Source organism: Coturnix japonica, chromosome 8 (genome assembly GCF_054131305.1).
Source record: "Coturnix japonica strain WE chromosome 8, WE-NBRP24, whole genome shotgun sequence".
NCBI classification, from domain to species: domain Eukaryota; kingdom Metazoa; phylum Chordata; class Aves; order Galliformes; family Phasianidae; genus Coturnix; species Coturnix japonica.
This window is the reverse complement of record NC_140670.1, coordinates 27547897-27566901: the sequence shown is the minus strand read 5'-3', so window position 1 is coordinate 27566901 and position 19005 is coordinate 27547897. Positions and strand designations below refer to the sequence as shown.

The 19005-nt window shown below is 42.7% G+C and overlaps 1 protein-coding gene across 4 annotated transcripts in view; it reads left to right on the top strand.

Annotated features, from left to right (window-relative positions):
* Positions 1–19005, top strand: part of HSPA12A (heat shock protein family A (Hsp70) member 12A) — a 66405-nt gene that overhangs the window by 13254 nt on the left and 34146 nt on the right. For 2 of the 4 annotated variants that reach the window (XM_015867425.3, XM_015867424.2), the window contains exons 1-2: positions 4492–4581; positions 17212–17297. In XM_015867425.3, the coding sequence (XP_015722911.1) occupies positions 4554–4581; positions 17212–17297 (114 nt within the window). In that variant the 5' untranslated portion in view covers positions 4492–4553. Of the gene's footprint in view, positions 1–4491; positions 4582–10566; positions 10680–17211; positions 17298–19005 lie in introns of those variants that run through there. The other 2 variants (XM_085555303.1, XM_085555302.1) reach the window with 2 other exon arrangements.

Genomic DNA, 19005 nt, shown 5'->3' with positions numbered 1-19005 from the left:
AGCTGTAATAATTTAGCTGTTTTGTTTTGGAGAATACTTGGAAACAAAAATGAAATTATATGACATTAATGTACATTACATTTCAAAGATCATAAGGCCTACTAAAATATGTTTATTATGGTAAAAAACCCTGTTTGGTATTCTCTGGGCATTTCTTATGAATGTCAGAGGGGTTTTTTGTTATTTTTCATATCCATTAAATATCTAAAACATTTGGGTCCTGCTGCCTTGTTGTTAAAGTGGAGGTCAGTGAGATTAATGAAGATTTATTCCAGTGAGCAGTCAGTTTCCTCAGCCCTAGGAGGATGTATAGATGCTCTTGTTTATGCCAAGTAGTGTCATTTAAAGCTGATCAAGCTATTTCTTATTTGCTCTCTGACTTCCGTAGCATTTCTTCAGCTGATCTTTAAGCTTCTTTAATTCCTCTCTACAGGTGTATGTGTGTGTGACCTCTTTTACCTCCCAGATACAGAGCGAGATAGATGTATCCTAACACGCACTGCGGTGCCCGTTCCTTTGATCCATTCTGTTCTCATCTCAATGATTTGGACTGACGTTTGTGTGGTAGTTACAAATTCGCCAAACAGTTTCTCAGACATCTTACAAAAAAGAATACCTTAACCTGACATGTACCTGCCTGGAACCTAAAGGACTGTTTCCCTGTAAGTAGTCAACCTGTGGAAGCTGAATATTCTCCTACTTTTGAATTTTCCCTTTGGATGCAGTTTACTTGGAGCATCACGTCAATCATGCTGTTTGTCTTTCAGTGTCCTGCATTTTCTTTCTATTGTTTCCTTGGACCACAGGAAGCTTCAGAAGGCAGTTAGGGGAGAGCCAGGTAAATATATACCTGGTAACTATGTTCTATTTCTGTGATGACATTTTTATGTGTCACAGGTGCACAATGAGAGATGTCTTTCATGTGACTTGTTGGGGTTGATAGTTTTCCAAGTTGTTTCCCTTCTACATTGCCAAATTCAATGCAATCAGCCTGGTACAGGAGATTTTTAATTCCAATTAATTTTAGTTCCAATTGTTACTTTTACTACAAATAGCATTGCAGTTTTGAAGATGCCTAATTCAGTGAAGCAGTCAGCAAAACACAGCTATGAACAACAGCACCTAGATGTGCTGCCTGGGGATTCAATGTATTCTCTTGAGCAGAGGCCGTAAGTAGAGTATGTAGAATTTTGACCTGTCAAGCTGTTCATTTGTATAGGTGGTGTTTCTGTTGGAGACGCTGTTCAGCATGCAACTGCCAGTTGACTCTGTGATAAAATTAACTCATAAGCTATTACTATGTTAACCAATAAGCAGAACTAAAGATGTCAGAGTGCTGTCAACTGGAATGTAGGTGGAGATTGAAATAACAGTTATGCAGATGATAAAAAACATCAGATATTACGCATTTAATTGTGTTCCAGAAAGTATCTAAGAGGGATGTTTGGAGTATGAAACCATCACCCTGTTTTACAGATGGTTTGATAGCAACTTTCTCTGGTACCATTGTAGGGTACTTGGCATGCTGACCTCTGTATCTGTGATAAGATCTGTAGATCTTGCTGTCAGATGCATTAAAAGCAATATTCCAGTGCCTACATTCCTGCCAGGTCTTTGTGCCTAGTGCTCCCAGCTTGATGACTCTCAGTGCTTCCTGATCAGCCCCTTGCTGAGACCCTCATAGTCACACTTCAGAAGCAGGGAGCTCCTTTTGCTGCCTGGCCACGGATTTGTTCAGCACACACCACATGTGAGTGCGGCCCTTAGAGGGCACTGCAGTGATCTTCTGTTTTCACATGAATTTTTCATCGATGCTAATGGCTAACATCTATGCAGCAGCTCCGTTAGAAGCAGTGAGGTCAGACAGCTGTTATTCTTGTATGGGGAGTTTATGACTGTGCGTCTGAACCGCTGGTGTGATGAACTGAATGTTTGCTGCCGCAGCTTTCTGGAGATCACATGGAGAAGTGCTCTGTGGATGCAAAATAGACTATATTAAATCATGGTTCTTGATGTGCTTGAGAGGTGTCGATCCCAAGTAGGTGCTTGTGAGGAAACTTAAACAGAAGTCTGTCCCAAGCTCTAGCCATAGGAATGCCCTGTGAAGTGCTGGATTGGGTGCTTGAGTTTAATGCTGATGGATGCTTTGGTAGCCTAGCAGTATTGCCTGGTTCAGAGTTGGAAAAAAGGTTCTTCCTTTGTGTTAGTGCTCCCCTGCAATGTCCTAAGCCAGATCATGTTCATTTACTGGGAAGGAAAGTTCTTTCCTGACCCACACTTAACAGTGAATCTTGTTTAGGACTCATGTTGATGAGCTCATCCAGGACATAAGGATGCTCGTAAAGGACCGGTGTTGTGAGAATGTAGAAGGCTTTACTTTCACCAGCCTTTCAAAATCTATCTGCAGTATTTTTACATTTGATTTACTACATTTAGACTCATTTCCTGTTATGCTTATAAAATCTCAACCACTAAAACCAGATTCCAAACAACATATCAAAACGGCCGTAAAAGTGACAAAGTTCCTAAGGAATCAAAATAAAGTCTTTCCAGTTCCAGAGTGGTTCATTTGTTATAGGAGCCCTTTCTCAGAGTCCTCTTCCCGTCGACTGAAATGCACTCTTAAATTTGCTTTCAGATGAGAGGGTTGAAAAGGAAATACCAGCATACTTCTTAATTTTCTGTAACTTATCTGTGCCATTTAGTTTTATCTATATAAAACAGAACAAAATTTATGGTGCCCGAGTCCAGTATTTGATGTTTAGAATAAGATTCCAAATTTACCTCTAATTCCTCTCATTAGATTTCAAAAGGAGATTCGAAGCACTCTAAGAAGGGTCTTATTTCTGAAGCCGGCAGCCACATGCCTTCAAATCTTCCTTCTGCATTATTCACAACACCTACAGCTGAATGCGTAGCTTAGGCAACCTGCCTTGATATTGAATAATGCAGTCACTGCCTTGACATTCAGAAAGATGTCTGTACCCAGCAAATGCTATTTTTATGTGCTGTTGCTTGAAGCATCGTGCAAGAGCAGCCTGCATGGCAGGCATTTTTTCCTGGAAGTACATGATTTGGATGCGTGTTTGTTTTTCTTGATTATTCCTTTTTTGTTTCCTTCTTCCTTCGTTAATTACCCCAATACATTTTAAAGCCTACGATCAATTGCTATTGAAGAGCATTTTGTTTGAAGCAGAAGTTTCTGCTATTTAAGCCTCTTGTCAGGAAAACAAGTGTTGAAGTTGTTTGGTTTCTTACTTCCGAGGCTGTTTGATGACAGCATAAATATTCAGCCTGACTAAACACGCAATTACTGCAGACTATTGGCCAGATGTTGCTTTTGTTGCATGGCCTGGAGCCAAAGGGAAGCACAAGAAGCAGCAACCCCAGGGCCCGTTGTCCCCTCTTCTTGGGAGCCCATGTGCACGATCCCCTCAGAAGCTCAGCGCCCAGCTGCTGCTGGCAGAGTGCTGCCATTCCCCTGCTATTCCTGCTCTGTCCCTCACTGCTCTCAGCAGGTTCAGCACATCCTTCTGGGAGGCAGAAAGCTGAGGAGTTTGGTGTTTTCTCTGGGTTTCAGGAGGAGGTTTTGGTTGTGGTGCCTACAGGATCATTGCGGACTTTCCAGGTGAGTGAGCTGCGAGCGTGTGAAGCGGTTCACTGGGACTTAACCTTGTGTGTTGCACCTTTGGTTCTTCTCAAAGGGGATGTGGCTGCTGGGAGCAGTGTGAATGGTGCCACACAGGGAGGAAACCTAGGGGGGAAAAGAAAAAGGAGAATATGCTGAACAAGTGCAGCACACGGGGTTTGGGTCAGACTTTGCCTGACTTTGTCCTCCAGAGATTCAAAGGGATCCTCTGGTGAGAGGGCTCAGGGCAATCTTTGGGTGGAATTAACTGTTTACAGTGAACATCAGTGATCTCTTGAGCTCGGCAGTCAGTCAGGAGCTGCACTGCAGTCTGTAGCCTTGTTTGAACTGCAGGCAGTGCTTCCACAGAGTGAATGGCTGCTGAGGCTGGAAAATAAGGGAGAACTGGACCTGGGAAGCACGGGAGGAGAACAGGGTAATGGTTTCTCGGGCGCCAGGATTTCAGCCTTTACAGCTTAATGGTGGTCCAAGTGCCCGTGGGCGCGCCTCTCTCCCAGGTCCTGCAGAGGTGGCAATCAGCTCATGAGCGGGATCGGAGCTTCCGAGGGGCACAGGTTGAGAAAGAGCCCGCTCCAAAGGCAAACGAAGCAATGCGGTGCTGTGACGGTAACCCTGCAGTCCGTGGTGCTGGGGAACCCGTCAGTGGTCGCAGACCGTTCGTCTCCTCCGAGCCTCAGGGCTCCTCGCTCAGCCGCCGCCGGGCCCGCAGCGGGGTGGGGCAGCGCCGCCCCCTGCCTGCCACGGGGTCTGGCTGCAGCGGCACCGCCCGCAGGAAGGCGCGGCGGGGTGGGGACGGGAGGAAGCAGCGGAGCCTCCCCCGGGCTGGGTTCCACGGCCGGCCCATGCCTCGGCGGGAGCAGTGAGCGGCGGGCTGAGCGGAGCCGCGGGGCGGCGGCGGGCGGCCATGTCGGAGAGCGAGGGAGGCGCGGCAGGTGAGGCGGGGGGGGTTCGCCGCAATGCGGGAGCGCTGCGGGGGGAGGCGGCCGGGGCCGGAGGGGGGGAAACGGGGGCGGAATCCCGGCCGGCTGCCCGCTGCGGGACCCCGCGGGCGGCGCCTCGGAGGGGAGCCGGGGCTCGAAGCGGAGCCCGCTGCCCGCCGCAGCTCCGGGGAGCCGCTGCGGCATCCCGGGAGGGAGCGGGGTGCGGGAACAATGCGGCCGCCGAGGCCTTTGTGGCCGTCCCGCCCGGCGACCGGCAGGGAGTGAGAGGGCTCGAGTGGGAGAGCGCGGTGCGGGCATCGCTTTGGTGTACTGGGAGAGAGCCGGGCGGGAGGCAGCGCTGGGGAGAGACGCCGGGACGGTGCGTGCAGGTCGGCGGCTGCCAGGGGCTGCTCCCTGCGGGCCTGCAGGGAGGGTCTGACTGCGGTCCGTCGGTGCTCGCACTGCGCCCGGTGACAGGCGGCTCCGCAGGGACAGGGATGGTCCCTCCCTGTTGGGGATGCTGCAGATGCATGGCTGGGGAAACAACCCGAAGGGCAGTGCGGGTTTAATCTGGGCTCATTGTGTCTCCCCAACCCTTTTTCCTCACTGAATGGTGCAGAGTCTGGGGAAACAGATGCTGAGCCTTGGGTGGTAGTGGTAAATTCACAGAGAAACTTAAAAGACTGAGTTTGTACAAATCACAGAATTAAAGGAGTTGGAAGGGACCTCTGGGGATTGTCGAGTCCAAGCCCCTGCTAAAGCAGGTTCCCTGCGGTAGGTTGCAGCAAGAAATCCTGAGAGTAAACTAAGGGAAAGCTCTTCTGATGAGCCCATCCAGCTGTAAGCCTCAGCACATCTGGGGATACAGCTCTGTTTTACAGCTGGGGATGGTGACTCAGATGGGTGCAGACAAGCACCAGCCGCAGGACTGGTCAGGAAGCCTCCCCAAGGACTGATTTCCTACAGAAGACTGCATCTCTTTGCACAGAGAACTTGCAGTGATGCTCAGGAGACCCGTTTTCAAGATTTCCCCCCAAAACTGAGGTTCTCTGTTGAAGAGAAGGGAGAAAAAAGTGCATCTGTGCGTGGGATTTGGGGAGCACATTGAATAAGACAGCTAAACTGTCGTGCATGTGGGATAGAAGAGTCACAGTGCCCATTTCAAACAATACAGTTAATACTATTTATAAATTAGTTGAATTTTCAAGATCTCTACTGCATATTCACCCCTGTCATGTACATGTTAAATGCTTTCTGTATAAGTCCCTGATGCTTACTCTGCTTGAAGGTACCTGTGACAGTTCTCTAGCTGACAACAGGGAGGAACAGAGTGACATTTGTGTGTTAGGAGACAGAGCGCTGTGTATTGTTTGCCATAAAGCTGCAAGGTTAGTGCAAGGCAGTGTTGAGGATAAGTGACTTGTGACAGAAGGAGAATTTGTTCAGGGGGGGTTTTGCTAGAAGATGGAATGCCATGCAGTAAATCAATGATTTGCTATGCCAGAAATCTTTATGTGCTTTCCACTCTCTGGAATGCTGAAGCTGTCAGAGAAGAAAGACTTGAGGGATAAAACATGATTTAGTGGGTGTTGTATTGACAGTCCTGGGGCTGCAGCCACTTACTGCAGTGTAGTACAATGCGTAAAAGAGAGGTCTGGATGTAAAACAGCACGGTGTTGTATGCGGTATCTGCCCATTGCTTATAGCTCCAGTCAGCACAGCACTGCGGTATCTGCAGATTGCTCAGGGTGAGCCTCGATGCAGTCATTTGTGCCCCTGAGCTGCTGCACGTGGAACTTCTCATTGTACTGACTTCTAGTGCAGTTCAGCCAATGGATGATGCTGATTCAGCTGATGAGCTCTCCTTTATTGTACGCACCCTGTACATTTTCAGTTCCTTTCCCCTGGGGTAGCAGCAGGTGCCTGGCAGTGCAGGGACCTGCCCTGCTCTGAGCTTTGGGGTTTCCCCTAAGTTGTGTCTGGCTGCAGGGACACCTTGTGCTGCTCGGCGCTTGGATGATGTGACACTGCTCTGCTGGCCCAGAGCTTGGAGCTCAGGCATGACTGCAGCTTTGGATGCAGCTGAAGTCAGCAGCCCTGGGAGGCTGATGCTGTGCAGGAAGACCTGAATACCGCCTTAGCTGCAGAAGATCTGATCTGCAGGTTTACATCATTTACATGTCACAGTATAGGTTCTGTTTTGCTCTCTAACTCTGTCCCTGTTGTTGGGGTTGCACATGAGTTGACTGGTATCCTGCCTTGTGCTCTTTTCTGCCAAATGCGTTTTATTGTCCTCTGCTATGATGTCACTTCTGATATCAGTGATTCTGATATCAGCACAAAACAACCATCCCTTTATGAAAAGACATCTTCCAGATATGCTTTTTATTTTAAAACACTTCCAAAGGATTCCTTCACCTCCATTTTCTATACCTGAATTAGTTCTGCCTTTTGATGCTGTTTCAGGTGGGATTTCAGAAGTTGTTGACTGCAATGTGTGCAACATTTATAGCTTAGAAGCGTTTCTCTGTGGCTATTTTAGTCTACATATTGTGAAGGAGCAGCTTGGCTTATTTGGGTATTTTAAAAAGCTCTGCTGGCTCTCAGCGAATGATAATGGACAAATGGGAAAGGAATAAACAGCATGGCGCTGAAATGATGCGACTTCCCAGGAGAACAGTTGTGACCACAAGTAGCTATGAAATAACTTTTTATGGGAGCTTGGCTCCATTCCTTTTGCTTATTTATTTGAATGTAAAGTAGGTGTTGAGATTTGCCAAAAGCAGCTCAGTGAAATCATGAGACTCTTTGAGTGTTGCACTCAGAAATGACTTCAACTTCTTCCATGGTGAACTTTTGTGTGACTGTTGTCACTCTCGCAGAATTACAGAATGGGCTGGGTTGGAAGAGACCTCAAAGATCATGAATCTCCAACCCCCCGCCACAGGCAGGGCCACCTACCTCCACATTTAATATTAGGCCAGGCTGCCTTGGGCCCCATCCAACCTGGCCTTTAACACCTCCAGGGACCGAGCATCCACAGCCTCTTTGGGCACCTGTACCAGCACCTCACCACTCTCATAGTAAAGAACTTTCCCCCTGACATACAACCTAAAACTTCTTTTCTTATCCTCCATTCTCCTGTTAAGCACCCTCACTAACTGACAGTAGAAATGGGTGAAGTTCCAGGTTATGACACTGCTGTGCAGAACTGCTCAGCTGTGTTTTCCCACTAGAAAAAAGGAAGACTTGGAATCTGTTTGAGGAATGAGCTCTGAAGTCCATCAGTTGTGACTGTAATTGGTGTGCTCAATTCACAGATGTTTTACTGAAAAGTTCACTGCTGGTTTGTAACATGAGGTCACAGATGTTGATGTTGCACTCAGAGAAAGCTGCTGTCAAGTATGAACTGAAGGGATTTGTTGGGCCACAAACAGACGTGTAGACTTCATGTTCTTAACTGCAGCAAAGGTCCTGGTTCCTGGGTCATCAGATCGAAGCTGCCTCTGCTCAGCCACCGGGTGCATTTTGGTCTTAAAAAGAGCATTCCATAGTTCTCATTACTCAAAATATGTCAACTACGACCCATTTGCTGTTGTGTTAAGGAGCATAGTGATATGCATTTAAAATAAACATATGCAAGTTTTAAATCTTACTGTAACTATTACTGAAGCAGTAACTTTTCAGTGGTTTAAAATTAGGATGGCAGTGGGTATTAAAACAGGAAATTCCTTCGAAGTCTGCCTCAAAGGGATTTGAGAGGGGATTTTGTGTAAATGAAAAGGAAAACGCAGTCAATTCTAGCAAGAAAAGTAAGTAAATAAACAAAAAATACTCAGAATGTGGAGGTCAGCGCTGAGTCTGGAAAGCCTTTGTTCCTGTCTTCTGATGCCTTTGCTAAGGACTGCATCAGGGTGTGTCAGGAACAGGGAGCTGCATGGGGAGCTTCATTGGCTCGACCTGCTGTTGGCGTGCTGTGCTCTGCTTATGGGTAGAAGCTCTGCTGGGTTTGCTTGGCAGTGGTTTGGGCATGTGGACTGGCTCAGAAAGTATAGTATATAGTTGTATCTTTGCAAATACAAGGGACCTGGAAGGGTCTTCCTCTGTTTCTTCCATCGGTAATTCTGTAACGGATTGTTCAACGCTCAGACTGTGCCCTGGAGATGCGGTTTCCTAGGAATTCTGAGAGATGTTTCCATCAGCTTGTGTTGTTTGCAGCCCAGAAAGAAGCATGTATATGAATGCAGTTTTATAGCAGCAATTTCTTGTAATCTGTGCAAGTTTATTTGCTCTCATCTCAGAAGAACTACTGCCTCTGTTACAGAAATGTCCCCAGCCTGCTGCAGTTTCCTTGAGGACGGAGGCAAGTTGATCTTGTGTTGGGAGAAGCAAGCAGCATAGGGATCACCTGTGAACTCTGCTTTGACTTGTTCTTTCCTGGATATATTTTATGTTCATGATGCTTTTCAGGACTGCTCTGTAGGGGTTGTCTCAGTCTGTGTGTACTCCAACTATTTTGAAGTTCTGAGTGCTCTGAGCTCACCCATGCAGTGTGGCCTTTTGTCATGAGGCTCATATTTTAGCTCATGTATTTTTTCTCCTGTTCCTTATGCAGTCTGGATGGTGGATATTTGGGTATATCCCCCCTGGTACTGCAGCCAGGCTGTTTGTTTTTACTCAGAGATAATGAGAACATTAAAACTGTGGTTTATGTATTCCTTTCTAGTCACTGTTTGAGAAATGAATTCCCGTGACAACCTGATGTTGCAGATTTCATCTTTGAGGACTCCTGAGGCTTTTTCTATATTTAAAGACCAAAATACCTGTGGTTATGATAGGCTGACTGGCAAATGGCCCCATTCCCTTGTTCCAAATAGATCCAACAAATTTAACATCTCTTTCTTAAGTTTCCATGGATACCTCACTAGAACACACGCTGTAATCAAACCAGTAGGGCATGCCATTTGCAAAAGCTTTTGCTATTGTCGTAATGGAACAGCTTCATTCAAACCCATCCTCTTAGAGTAGCTTTGCTTCTTACTCAGCTGTGTTGTGGTTCTGGCCATAGCAGGCTGGATCCTCTGCCTGTCACCGTGGAAGTGCAGCTTTTCAGTTGGCTGTCTCCTAGGTTGGCGCTGGTCTCTGTGTGATGTGTATGCATAGTCATGAATGCTACATAGTCCTGATGGGTGCCGGTATTAAAAACCTCTGGAAATTGATTTTAATCAATGTCTGCATGATTTTATGATCTGCTCTACGGATCCTAAACATCAGTTTTCTCTCTTCTGTTCTTTGCTTTTCCCCTCATAAGGTATTTTCCTTTCAGCGTGATGGTGAATCCGTTCTCAAGACTGTAAGTTAAAAAGAGTAAAGAAATGCAAACTTCTTTTTGATTTAGCTGTGAAGTGTCAATCTGAATCTAAATCAAAACCCAGAGACTATAGATTCACAGATAACTTCGCTAATGGATTGTCAGATTTGACACCGCTTCTTGCAGCCGCACAGCAACTAATGTTCTTATTTTCCCACTTTAGCCTTGAAGAACACTAAAGGATTCATACCGCTCTCTTCCTTTGTTTCTGTTAGTTTGCTTGTTTTTGAAGGAGGACTGGGGGGGGGGGGCAGGGAGATATAAATTTATTTCCTCTGCTGGACATGAGATACAGAAAAACTGAACAGCGATTTTTGTTCAGACTAATTCACACTAATTTTCCTTTGAATATCTTGACCCAGAAAAGCGAATCTAGGATTGCTTTGTTTTCAGGATGTAATTACTTCTTGAGAAGATTCTTACGTAGGAACTCACAATAAAATAGGGAGTTCTGTAGTGACACATATTTAAAAATATTTATTGTTTTTAAAGGAAAAACGCAGCCAGCCCCCTCTCAGCTGCTAAGTGCTGCATTTCCCAAAGCGACCAACATCGCACATGCTCTGTTCTATGTGTGGTCCTGGGAACTGGAGCATAATCTTATTAGTGCCATTCCTGACAACACTGCAGTGAACCAAGTAGATGAGGTGGATGATGACAGACATGTTGATGAAAGAGAAGCGGCAGGAGACCTTTTCTAGGAAGCTCTCTTTTCAAAGAACCTAGATTCTGTATATTGGTGAGGTTTGTTTTCTGTTGCTTATGTCTTTCTGTTTGGAACTGAGGGGGCAGGAGGTGAATGATAAAGGAAAACTGCTTGCATGGGGGCTAATAGTGCAAGGAAGGCTGAAGGAAGCAGGTTCAGAGAAGCTTGTTGAAAGGAGAGCAGGTTATTTAGTAAGTGTTAAAGGTGCCTGTAGCGTACCTGTGTCTGTGGAATAATTACAATGATCACACAGAGTTGTCTTATGCTACAATGAGCCACAGAATTTTTTGGTTACTCACATTTATCACAGTGTACATCTGTTAAAGCAAAATGCCTTTTCCTTATGATGCGTAAGGCGGAGTCAGTTTTGTGGCAGTAGTGCATGGGTACAGAAGAGCTGGAGTTCAGAAGTGAGCAATCAGTGCAAAGCTGCTGCTGTGGAGTTCTCAAACCCCAGGCCCTGGGCTGTGAGCAGATTCTGAGCATGAGGGAAAAGTCTCAGGTCTGACGAAGAGTTGGCTGAGGTTTTAAGACCCAGTTATAAAGGGTGCTTCGTAGTTCTGTTGAAGCCCACTTTACCATGCGTTAGTGAGGTCAGGTCAAATTAGGTAATAGCCTACATACTGCCAAAGGGAGGAGAGCTGAACTTACAGTACCTGGCATATTCAGTAGGTTGTTGCAAGTTCCTGTGCATGTCTTTCATCTTGAGTGGTGCAGGAAAATGAATGTTATCCACAGAATGACGGATGGGGTGAGCGTGGGATTGTATTCTGATAGTCTTAGCAATTATTGAAGACTTTGATAGCACAGTGAAAAAGCAATACCTCCAGTCAAATTGCAATCATAATGGGAGGCAACAGAAAAGCGTAAATGAGAAAGTTCATAGCTCATAATGAGATGTCTTATTTTCATAATTTTAACCAAAGAATTGGGAGAATTCTTGCTTTAGAAAAATACCGTGCTCTAAATGGGGAATGAATATCAGTTCTTTGAGTGGCCAGTTATTATGAAAGGATATCAGGAAACTTGGATTTGTCTCAGGGATTTGCCTTGGCTGTATTCAGAGAAGGGAAGTGCATTGCAGTCTGCAGCAAACCAGCTGGATGCCTACTGGCATTTTAAAACAAAGAGCTCTGATTCCACTGATGTTAATGGCAGTAGTGTCGCTGGGTTCAGCAGAAGCAGGAGGTTCTTAGTTCTGATAGGAAATATCTTTTTCTTATGCAAGAGAATCTTTTAAGTGTTTCTTTGTATTTGCTTTTTTCCATCTCTCTTTTTGTTGTTGTTCTATAATTACTTTCAAAGGCCATCTTTGTATTGCAGTAAAATTGCGCTAGGTTGTCATGTTACATTTGGAAGCTATGACATTTTGTGCTTAATGCAAAGCAAAGTCTCAGCAAGATGAAAAGCTGAATAAGGTTTTCTTTACCAATGCAGCAGTTGCCGACTAATAGCAATATGGTAAACCCTTCCTTCCCTGTTGTGCAAACATCATTAGCAAGCTTTGCTTGCAGCAAAATGATTATTGATGCTCAAAATGATTCACAAGGATTTGAATGAAAAGCCATGCTTTGAATTCTGTTCTCTTGCTGCATGATGGCTGCCCTACACCCGTATTTTGTTCAGTACATCCTTTTTTATTTTCAATCCAGAGATGTTGCCCAAATGGCAAAATGAAGAAATTGATCAAGGTTTTGGTATAACCAGCAAACTGAATGAGATCCACATGTAGCAGTCACTGTTTTTAGCCTCTGGATAACTGGAAATTCCAGAAAAATTGCCATAAGATACAGACAGAACTCTCAGATATATGATCTAATTTTGGGATGATCCTTTGCAGAGTTAGGAGTTGAACCTGATGATCCTTATGGGTATCTTCCAGCTTGGGATATTCTATAATTCTACGTGCAAGTGTTTGATCTGTGAAACTGGTTAGCTGTGCACAGTGCCTTCAGTTAAACCAGGGTTTCACCTCTATACAAGAAATGAATGTCATTGCATTTTAGGTGATGGATTGAAACAAATGACTTTGGGATACTCATTTATATTTAAATGTCATTGTGAAAACACTTCTTAAAATGCTGAAATTATCACCTGGCACAGGGAATAGCATCACTCCGATCACAGAAGTGTAGAAGAGTTGAATTAACAAGAGTTGTGACCACTGTGGTAGATCTTATTAATAAAAGTTACCTGTAGATGCATAAATTGGGGGATGACATACTTTCCAGGGTTAGCAAAGAGATGCACATGAGTGCTTTATCCTCCCTGAGAAGTGAGGTCCAGGAAGGATCAGCAGGAGCAGTCCTGTCTCAACTATCACGTCAGCTGAGTTGTTATTAATGTAGTTGACTTTTCTTTTACTCTGTACTCTAGGAGTCTTGAACATTATTCCTTTGTTGCACTTTGTCATAAGCTGAGGTGAAAAACCAAAATGTGGCCAATCGTTTACTGAAAAACAGGAAAAGATAAACTGATAAGCTGCTACAGGAAACCACGGAAAATAAGCTCTTACATGTGTTTAAATAAAAAGAAGGAATAATGTAAATTAAATCTGCTAAGCCAGAAATTGCAGCTAATACAATAATGAATATGGTTGATTAACAATGTAGTATCTGCTGGCGTAGTGATTTTATCACTTCCCCAAGCATTACAGGGCTTTGAAATTGCATAGAAGCTTTTGAATTAAAACAAAAAACCCCCGACAAAACAAGAAGATCCTCGAAGTAAAAGAGGGAGACTTCTCTGTTTTCTCCTTTTTAACTGTTATCCTTCAAAATGTATTTTTGGGCAATTCCTTAGGGTAGGACCGAAGTCAGAAAATTCTGTGACATGGTTGAATTAATTCTGTACTTAGTTCAATTACCCAAATCCCCAGTGCAGGCAGTTGTATTTCAACTTAATGTTTACAAGCATTTTCTGTTGGAAATAAGTAAATCTCTTGTCATATCTTAGGGAAAGGTTATTTTAGATACTGATGTAAGTATTTGAATACTTACTTGAATTTGGGTTCAAAACGAAATTCCTCCATTTATTTTGGTGTGCAAATTGTCATGAACAAAATATTTATTTATCATATTATTTTACTACATATCTCTTTCTAGTGTGTGTAGTTAGACGGGAGTAGAGGTCCTTGGTAAGCACAAGAGGTGAAGATTGAACTTGAGCTACATGCTACACTAATTGATTGTGTTTTTGCATTACAGCAGTCAGCTTCAGTAAGTCATTTACTTTTAAGGGCTGTTGTATAACTGTTGTATCAAATACTGTGATACTGCCCCGGTCATAATTCTGTTTTTCAGTTGCCAAGAAGAGAAATTGACTCCTAGGTCAATTTCAATTGAGACTAGGTGCTTGTTGTTGAGGTTCCAAATGGGGTTCCTTGCAACCCCTTGCCCATACTCTGGCTTTCTTTCAGATTTGCCAGTCACTCTTGTTATGAAGAAAGAGATTTTAAAATAGGCAACTCTTTCAGGAATATCTGTGCCTTTACTTTTCTTCAGGTAAGATCTGTAGAGTTATGACACGTGTGCTTCTTTCCTCTAAGCAAGCACCAGCTCACTCTGTCCTCCCAAATACATAATCTTATTTCAGCATCTTTGTTTGTGTAGGATGGATAGTATAGTATACAAATTCCCTAATTTCATGTGCTTTTGACAACCTTTTCACTAATTTTTAGAAGAACTCGTTAAATCCAGAGTGACTGACCTGCGAGCTATTCTGTGTAAGTGCCAACTGCTTGGATAAATGGTGTTTATTAGCGCTGAGCTGCACTGATTCATTTATTAGTTCTGCAAACTGGCAATGCGAAGACCTCTTTTAACATCAGAGCTCTGTAACAGTTTTGGCTGCCCCATTATTGCATGTGATTAGTTACTGATATCAAGAAATAAACTGGTTTAATGGAGTGCAACTTCTGCTTGTGTCACAGTAGTAACAGCTCTGTGGAATCACTAACAGAACATTTTGGTTCAAATTCATGTTTGCTTCTTCAGTGGTTGTAGCATTGTGATGCTCTTAATCCAGCAGAGATCTGGGCTGATGATGTGTAGGATGCATTGAGGAATTTGTGCTTAGCTGGGCATTGCAGAAGCAGTGCGTTACTTAGGTGCAGTATAACAGGGAGTAATAGTGCAGAATGGTTATGTTCTTGGAATGGGCTTTTTTTCTAGTTAGAAATACTTTGTAAGTCGCAGGGAGTTTAACTTTCCAGGAGAATTAAGCAGTTCATTAGAATAAGAACAAGTGAACCTTCCCACAAATTCTATCTTTATGCATAAGTTTCAAGAGCTTTCTGAAACTGAGAGGGACAGTTATTTTAAAGATTTGGGATGAAAATACCTAATTCTGTTCACTATTTTAGGTAATGTTTTCTCCGGGTAGCTATGGCAGCCCTCTGGTTGGTGCTTAATGTGTTTTCATTGCTACAAGCTTTTGTACTTGTTGATATGGCAGATGTATAGATTTTATACTTTTGGATAATCACAAATTAATCAGATCAAATACATTCTCGATAGAACTCCATCCAAATTAATATGCTCTCATTGGGTGGATATGAAAATCACACTAGTTATTTAATCGCTGCTCTCTGAGAGACCAAAAAACGTATGTATTGCCTCACAGGATTTTATGAGTTTTGTAGAGAGCTATAAATAGCTTTTCCAGGCACACACAGTGAAGGCTGATGACTGAAGACAGGCTGGAAAGTAGAATGCTGAAACAGGAATGCTAAAGCAGGTAAAAGCTGGTAACGAGGAGTGCTGAAGATACAGGTAGTATTTTTGTAGCAGTAGTTTGATGTCTACATTTTTTTCACCTGTAAGAGTATCCTAAGAGGAGAAACACAGCACACGGCAAAAATGTGAGTGAACATTGTGATGTCCCAGTCAGTTCAGGCAATATTGCTGCTGGTTCTGATTCAGTCAGGAAAGGCAGCAGGATGCAAGGAGCCTAATTCTTTTCCTTAGGAAGCTAATCCTTCTTCTGTTCTCCTTTGGTTCTAAAGAAAAAAAAACCTGTGATGATGGTACAGAAATAAATCTGTTTTGAAAAGAGGAAGAAATTGTACGCATGGTTAAGGATGCTGATAACAGCATCTGATCCAAATAGAGTTTGATGAATCGATGAGATTCTGTGCTGTCACAGGCAGATTCTGTGCTGCCTATGGCTTCTTGTCCTTTACCCCAAAAGGAGTAATGTAATATATTCCTGAAGAACTTCGTATAGGGAATAGGAACGTTCTGCTTTTGCTTCTGAACATCTAACTCAGCGTACATAGGATAACTTTAACAAAAATAAACATTTTTTGAAAAGCAACACTAAGATTTAGAAGAAAATTTTCCAGTGAGCGGATTACCCCATAGTTGCCTACTCAGAAGCATCTTCCCTGAAAAACAATATATTTGATTATGAGGAAGAACACGATTCTCCATTGAGTAGCTCTAAGGTCTTTTCTTGCAGAGCAGCTCTTGTGCTACCTTAGATTAACAGTCTGACTCACCAATCTTATGTCTAGGAATTCCTTGCTGTACTTATGCATGTGCTTTGTTGTGTGATACATCCAAGTAGGCTGGATGTGTTGAAATGTGTTTTTTAACATTTATTATTCATTTTTAATAAATAATTCTGCTGTCCGTCTAATTAGCTTGTGTTGTAAAGAAGAGAATTCCATGAACTTTCAAGGCTGAAATCTGGGAGGGGGGAAATGAGCGTGTGCAGGATGTATTGGCACCTTTTCTGCATTCCATTCTGTTCAGTTACTGCAGTTTTCATGAAATAATATAGGAATTACATAGGAACCCATCTGAATCATCAATGCTTAATGATTTTAATTCCTTTCTTTTCAGTCATCAAGGGGTAAATAAAAGAAAGAAAAATACAAATAATGCCCAACAGTATTTTTCACTTATTTGTTATATTCCTTTAAATGCAATTTCAGTGTTGTGCGCAGGATGAAAATATTTGTTTGATGATTTGTTAATAATGCTTTCCTTTCTCCCAGCTGGGTTCTGTCCTGCAGTAATACTAACAGCTGCAAAATGTTTCAGTGCAGAGTGTATTGAAGAGTAAAAACAGAGGCAGTATGAGGAAAGTTTAAGAATAAAGATTCATGAGGGAATAAGTGCAACTTATTCTTAGCGTGTTTCAAACAGTTATCAACTGCTCTTTTTTTCTCTTAAAATTAGTCTTTCTTGATCATATCTCAACTTGTGTTTAATTTCTGCACTCACATGTTTAAATCCTAGGCTATTAATATAAGTAATATTAAGGCCATTTATATTAGCTGGAACTTCTAATCAGGAGGGCTTCTGCAATTGTGTGTGGTGATGTAAGGGACAAAAGGATTGAAGTTAGTCAGGAAGGCCAAATATTTTAAAAGCAAAGCTGCAGTTTGGACTTACCATGTTCTAAGGGCAAAACGTATTTTTTATGAGGAGGCTGTGGAATCTGCTTTCTTTTTCAGCAGGTTTGTTCCGTCAGGAAAAGTGGATAATGTTATACAAAGCAGCTATCCTATTCTACTTATTCTGCTTACTGACACTAAAGAATTTTTGTTTCCTTTCAGATGCAGTTTCCACATCTACTTACTCATCACCAGCCAAAAGTTTGGGAGACCCTGGAATCACTCCGCTTTCTCCATCGCATATCGTGGTAGGGGAAGTTGTTTCATTTCAGGCTATGATTTCCTCACATTGTGGTCCCTTTTATGCCATCACTAGTTTTAAATAAAATTTTGTTTTTGCTGGTGTTTCTGGTGGAGTTCCCATTTGTTTTAGTAGGATCCTGGTTTCTTTTTTTTTTTTATCTCCTTGCTGAGCTAATAGATTTGTTCTGTATACTTTTATATCACAGTGAGGTGTTTCCTGATCCTCAGGGTTCCCAAATTATGTCGCTGTCTTTCTCACTGATTTGTTTAAAATTAAACAGTTAGTTTAAAAAACTGATTCTATTAAAAATAAAAGAAGGTTTATATATAATATTCAATGCTATAATCTGAATTCCCAGCAATAAGGATCTTCTTCAGCAGACAGAGAAACTCAGAACAGGGCTACTTTACTTTCTGAAGGAAAACAGCTACCTGTAAGCTTTTAGAAGCAAGCAAATGTTCCAGAGAGATAATGTGCTTTAATCTTATACACTGTGTATGTTTTATTAAAAAAAAACCAAACTCCTGTTAAAATTAAGTTCCATCTGTTTTAAGGTCATCTCTGTCACCTGTAACACATACATGCGTAGTATATTTCTTGATACCACAAGTGATCATGTTCTGAGCACATGGTTATCCTTGTCAGTTGTCTTGCTCACCACGCTGGAGTTCTTAGTTGACCAGCATTCCTCTTTGGGATCTCATGAGTTGTTGCTCATAGTTTTAGCTTCTGTTCCTTTCTATCTCCATATATTCTACAACTTTTACTTTTCCCATGCTGATGATTTGATATCCTCTTCAAGTTAGATTTGCCTCTTAAGGTCCCTGAGGAAGACTTACAAACACATACGCTTCTGACTGTAAAGATTTACTAGGAAAATCCAAATAAGTCCTATGTTATTAGCAGTGAAACCTTACTGTGCTCCTTTCTCCATGTTAAGTATCAAGCCGATGGGATGATCTTGGAAAATGTAGGGATACAAGAGAAAGTCACTGAAAGAAGCAGGCATGAAGCTGTGAAGATTCAGGATGTTAATGAGAAAGATGGTTGGATGCAGCTATAGAGCCGAGGACATTTGGTGGTTCCTCTGTAAAGATAATAATTGTTTTTTAATATTTTTGAGAGTACAGGCTGAACAGCAGTAGAGTAGGATTCAAACAGGACCACTCTACTTAAAGGTCAACAGCTCTGTCCCATGTTGGCTTTTCCAAACTGGCATGTGTGCAGGTGGGTGTACTGCCTTCCTTCACCATCTGCCTGCCTGAAGCTTTTCTACCAGTATTTCCAGCTCGTTCTGTTCCTGTCCTGCCGAGCTATTCGTGCAACAACCACCACCAGCACAAGGTGTTTCCTTTTAAGCTTTCTGTAAACTCTTCATTGATAATTATTTATCTTGAGATGTGAAGGTTATTGCTAGAGATTAGGTTGTTCTATCTGCATTACTTCTGAGTAGTAGCAGTATCTCAGGGTCAAGATAATAACATAGGTGACTCCTAAAACCTCTAAGTCCCTGTATTACAGGGGACTTATTATGTATTATTATAAATAAATAAATAATACATTATTATGTATTACTATAAATGCATTCTTTGTTCAGTTTAAGAAGAGAAGCACTCGGTAACATACTATTTAGCTGCAAGTCCCAGTGCTTCAACATGATAGCTTTTCCAAGAAATGGCTATGAAAAAAAATCCTGATTCAAGAGGATACGT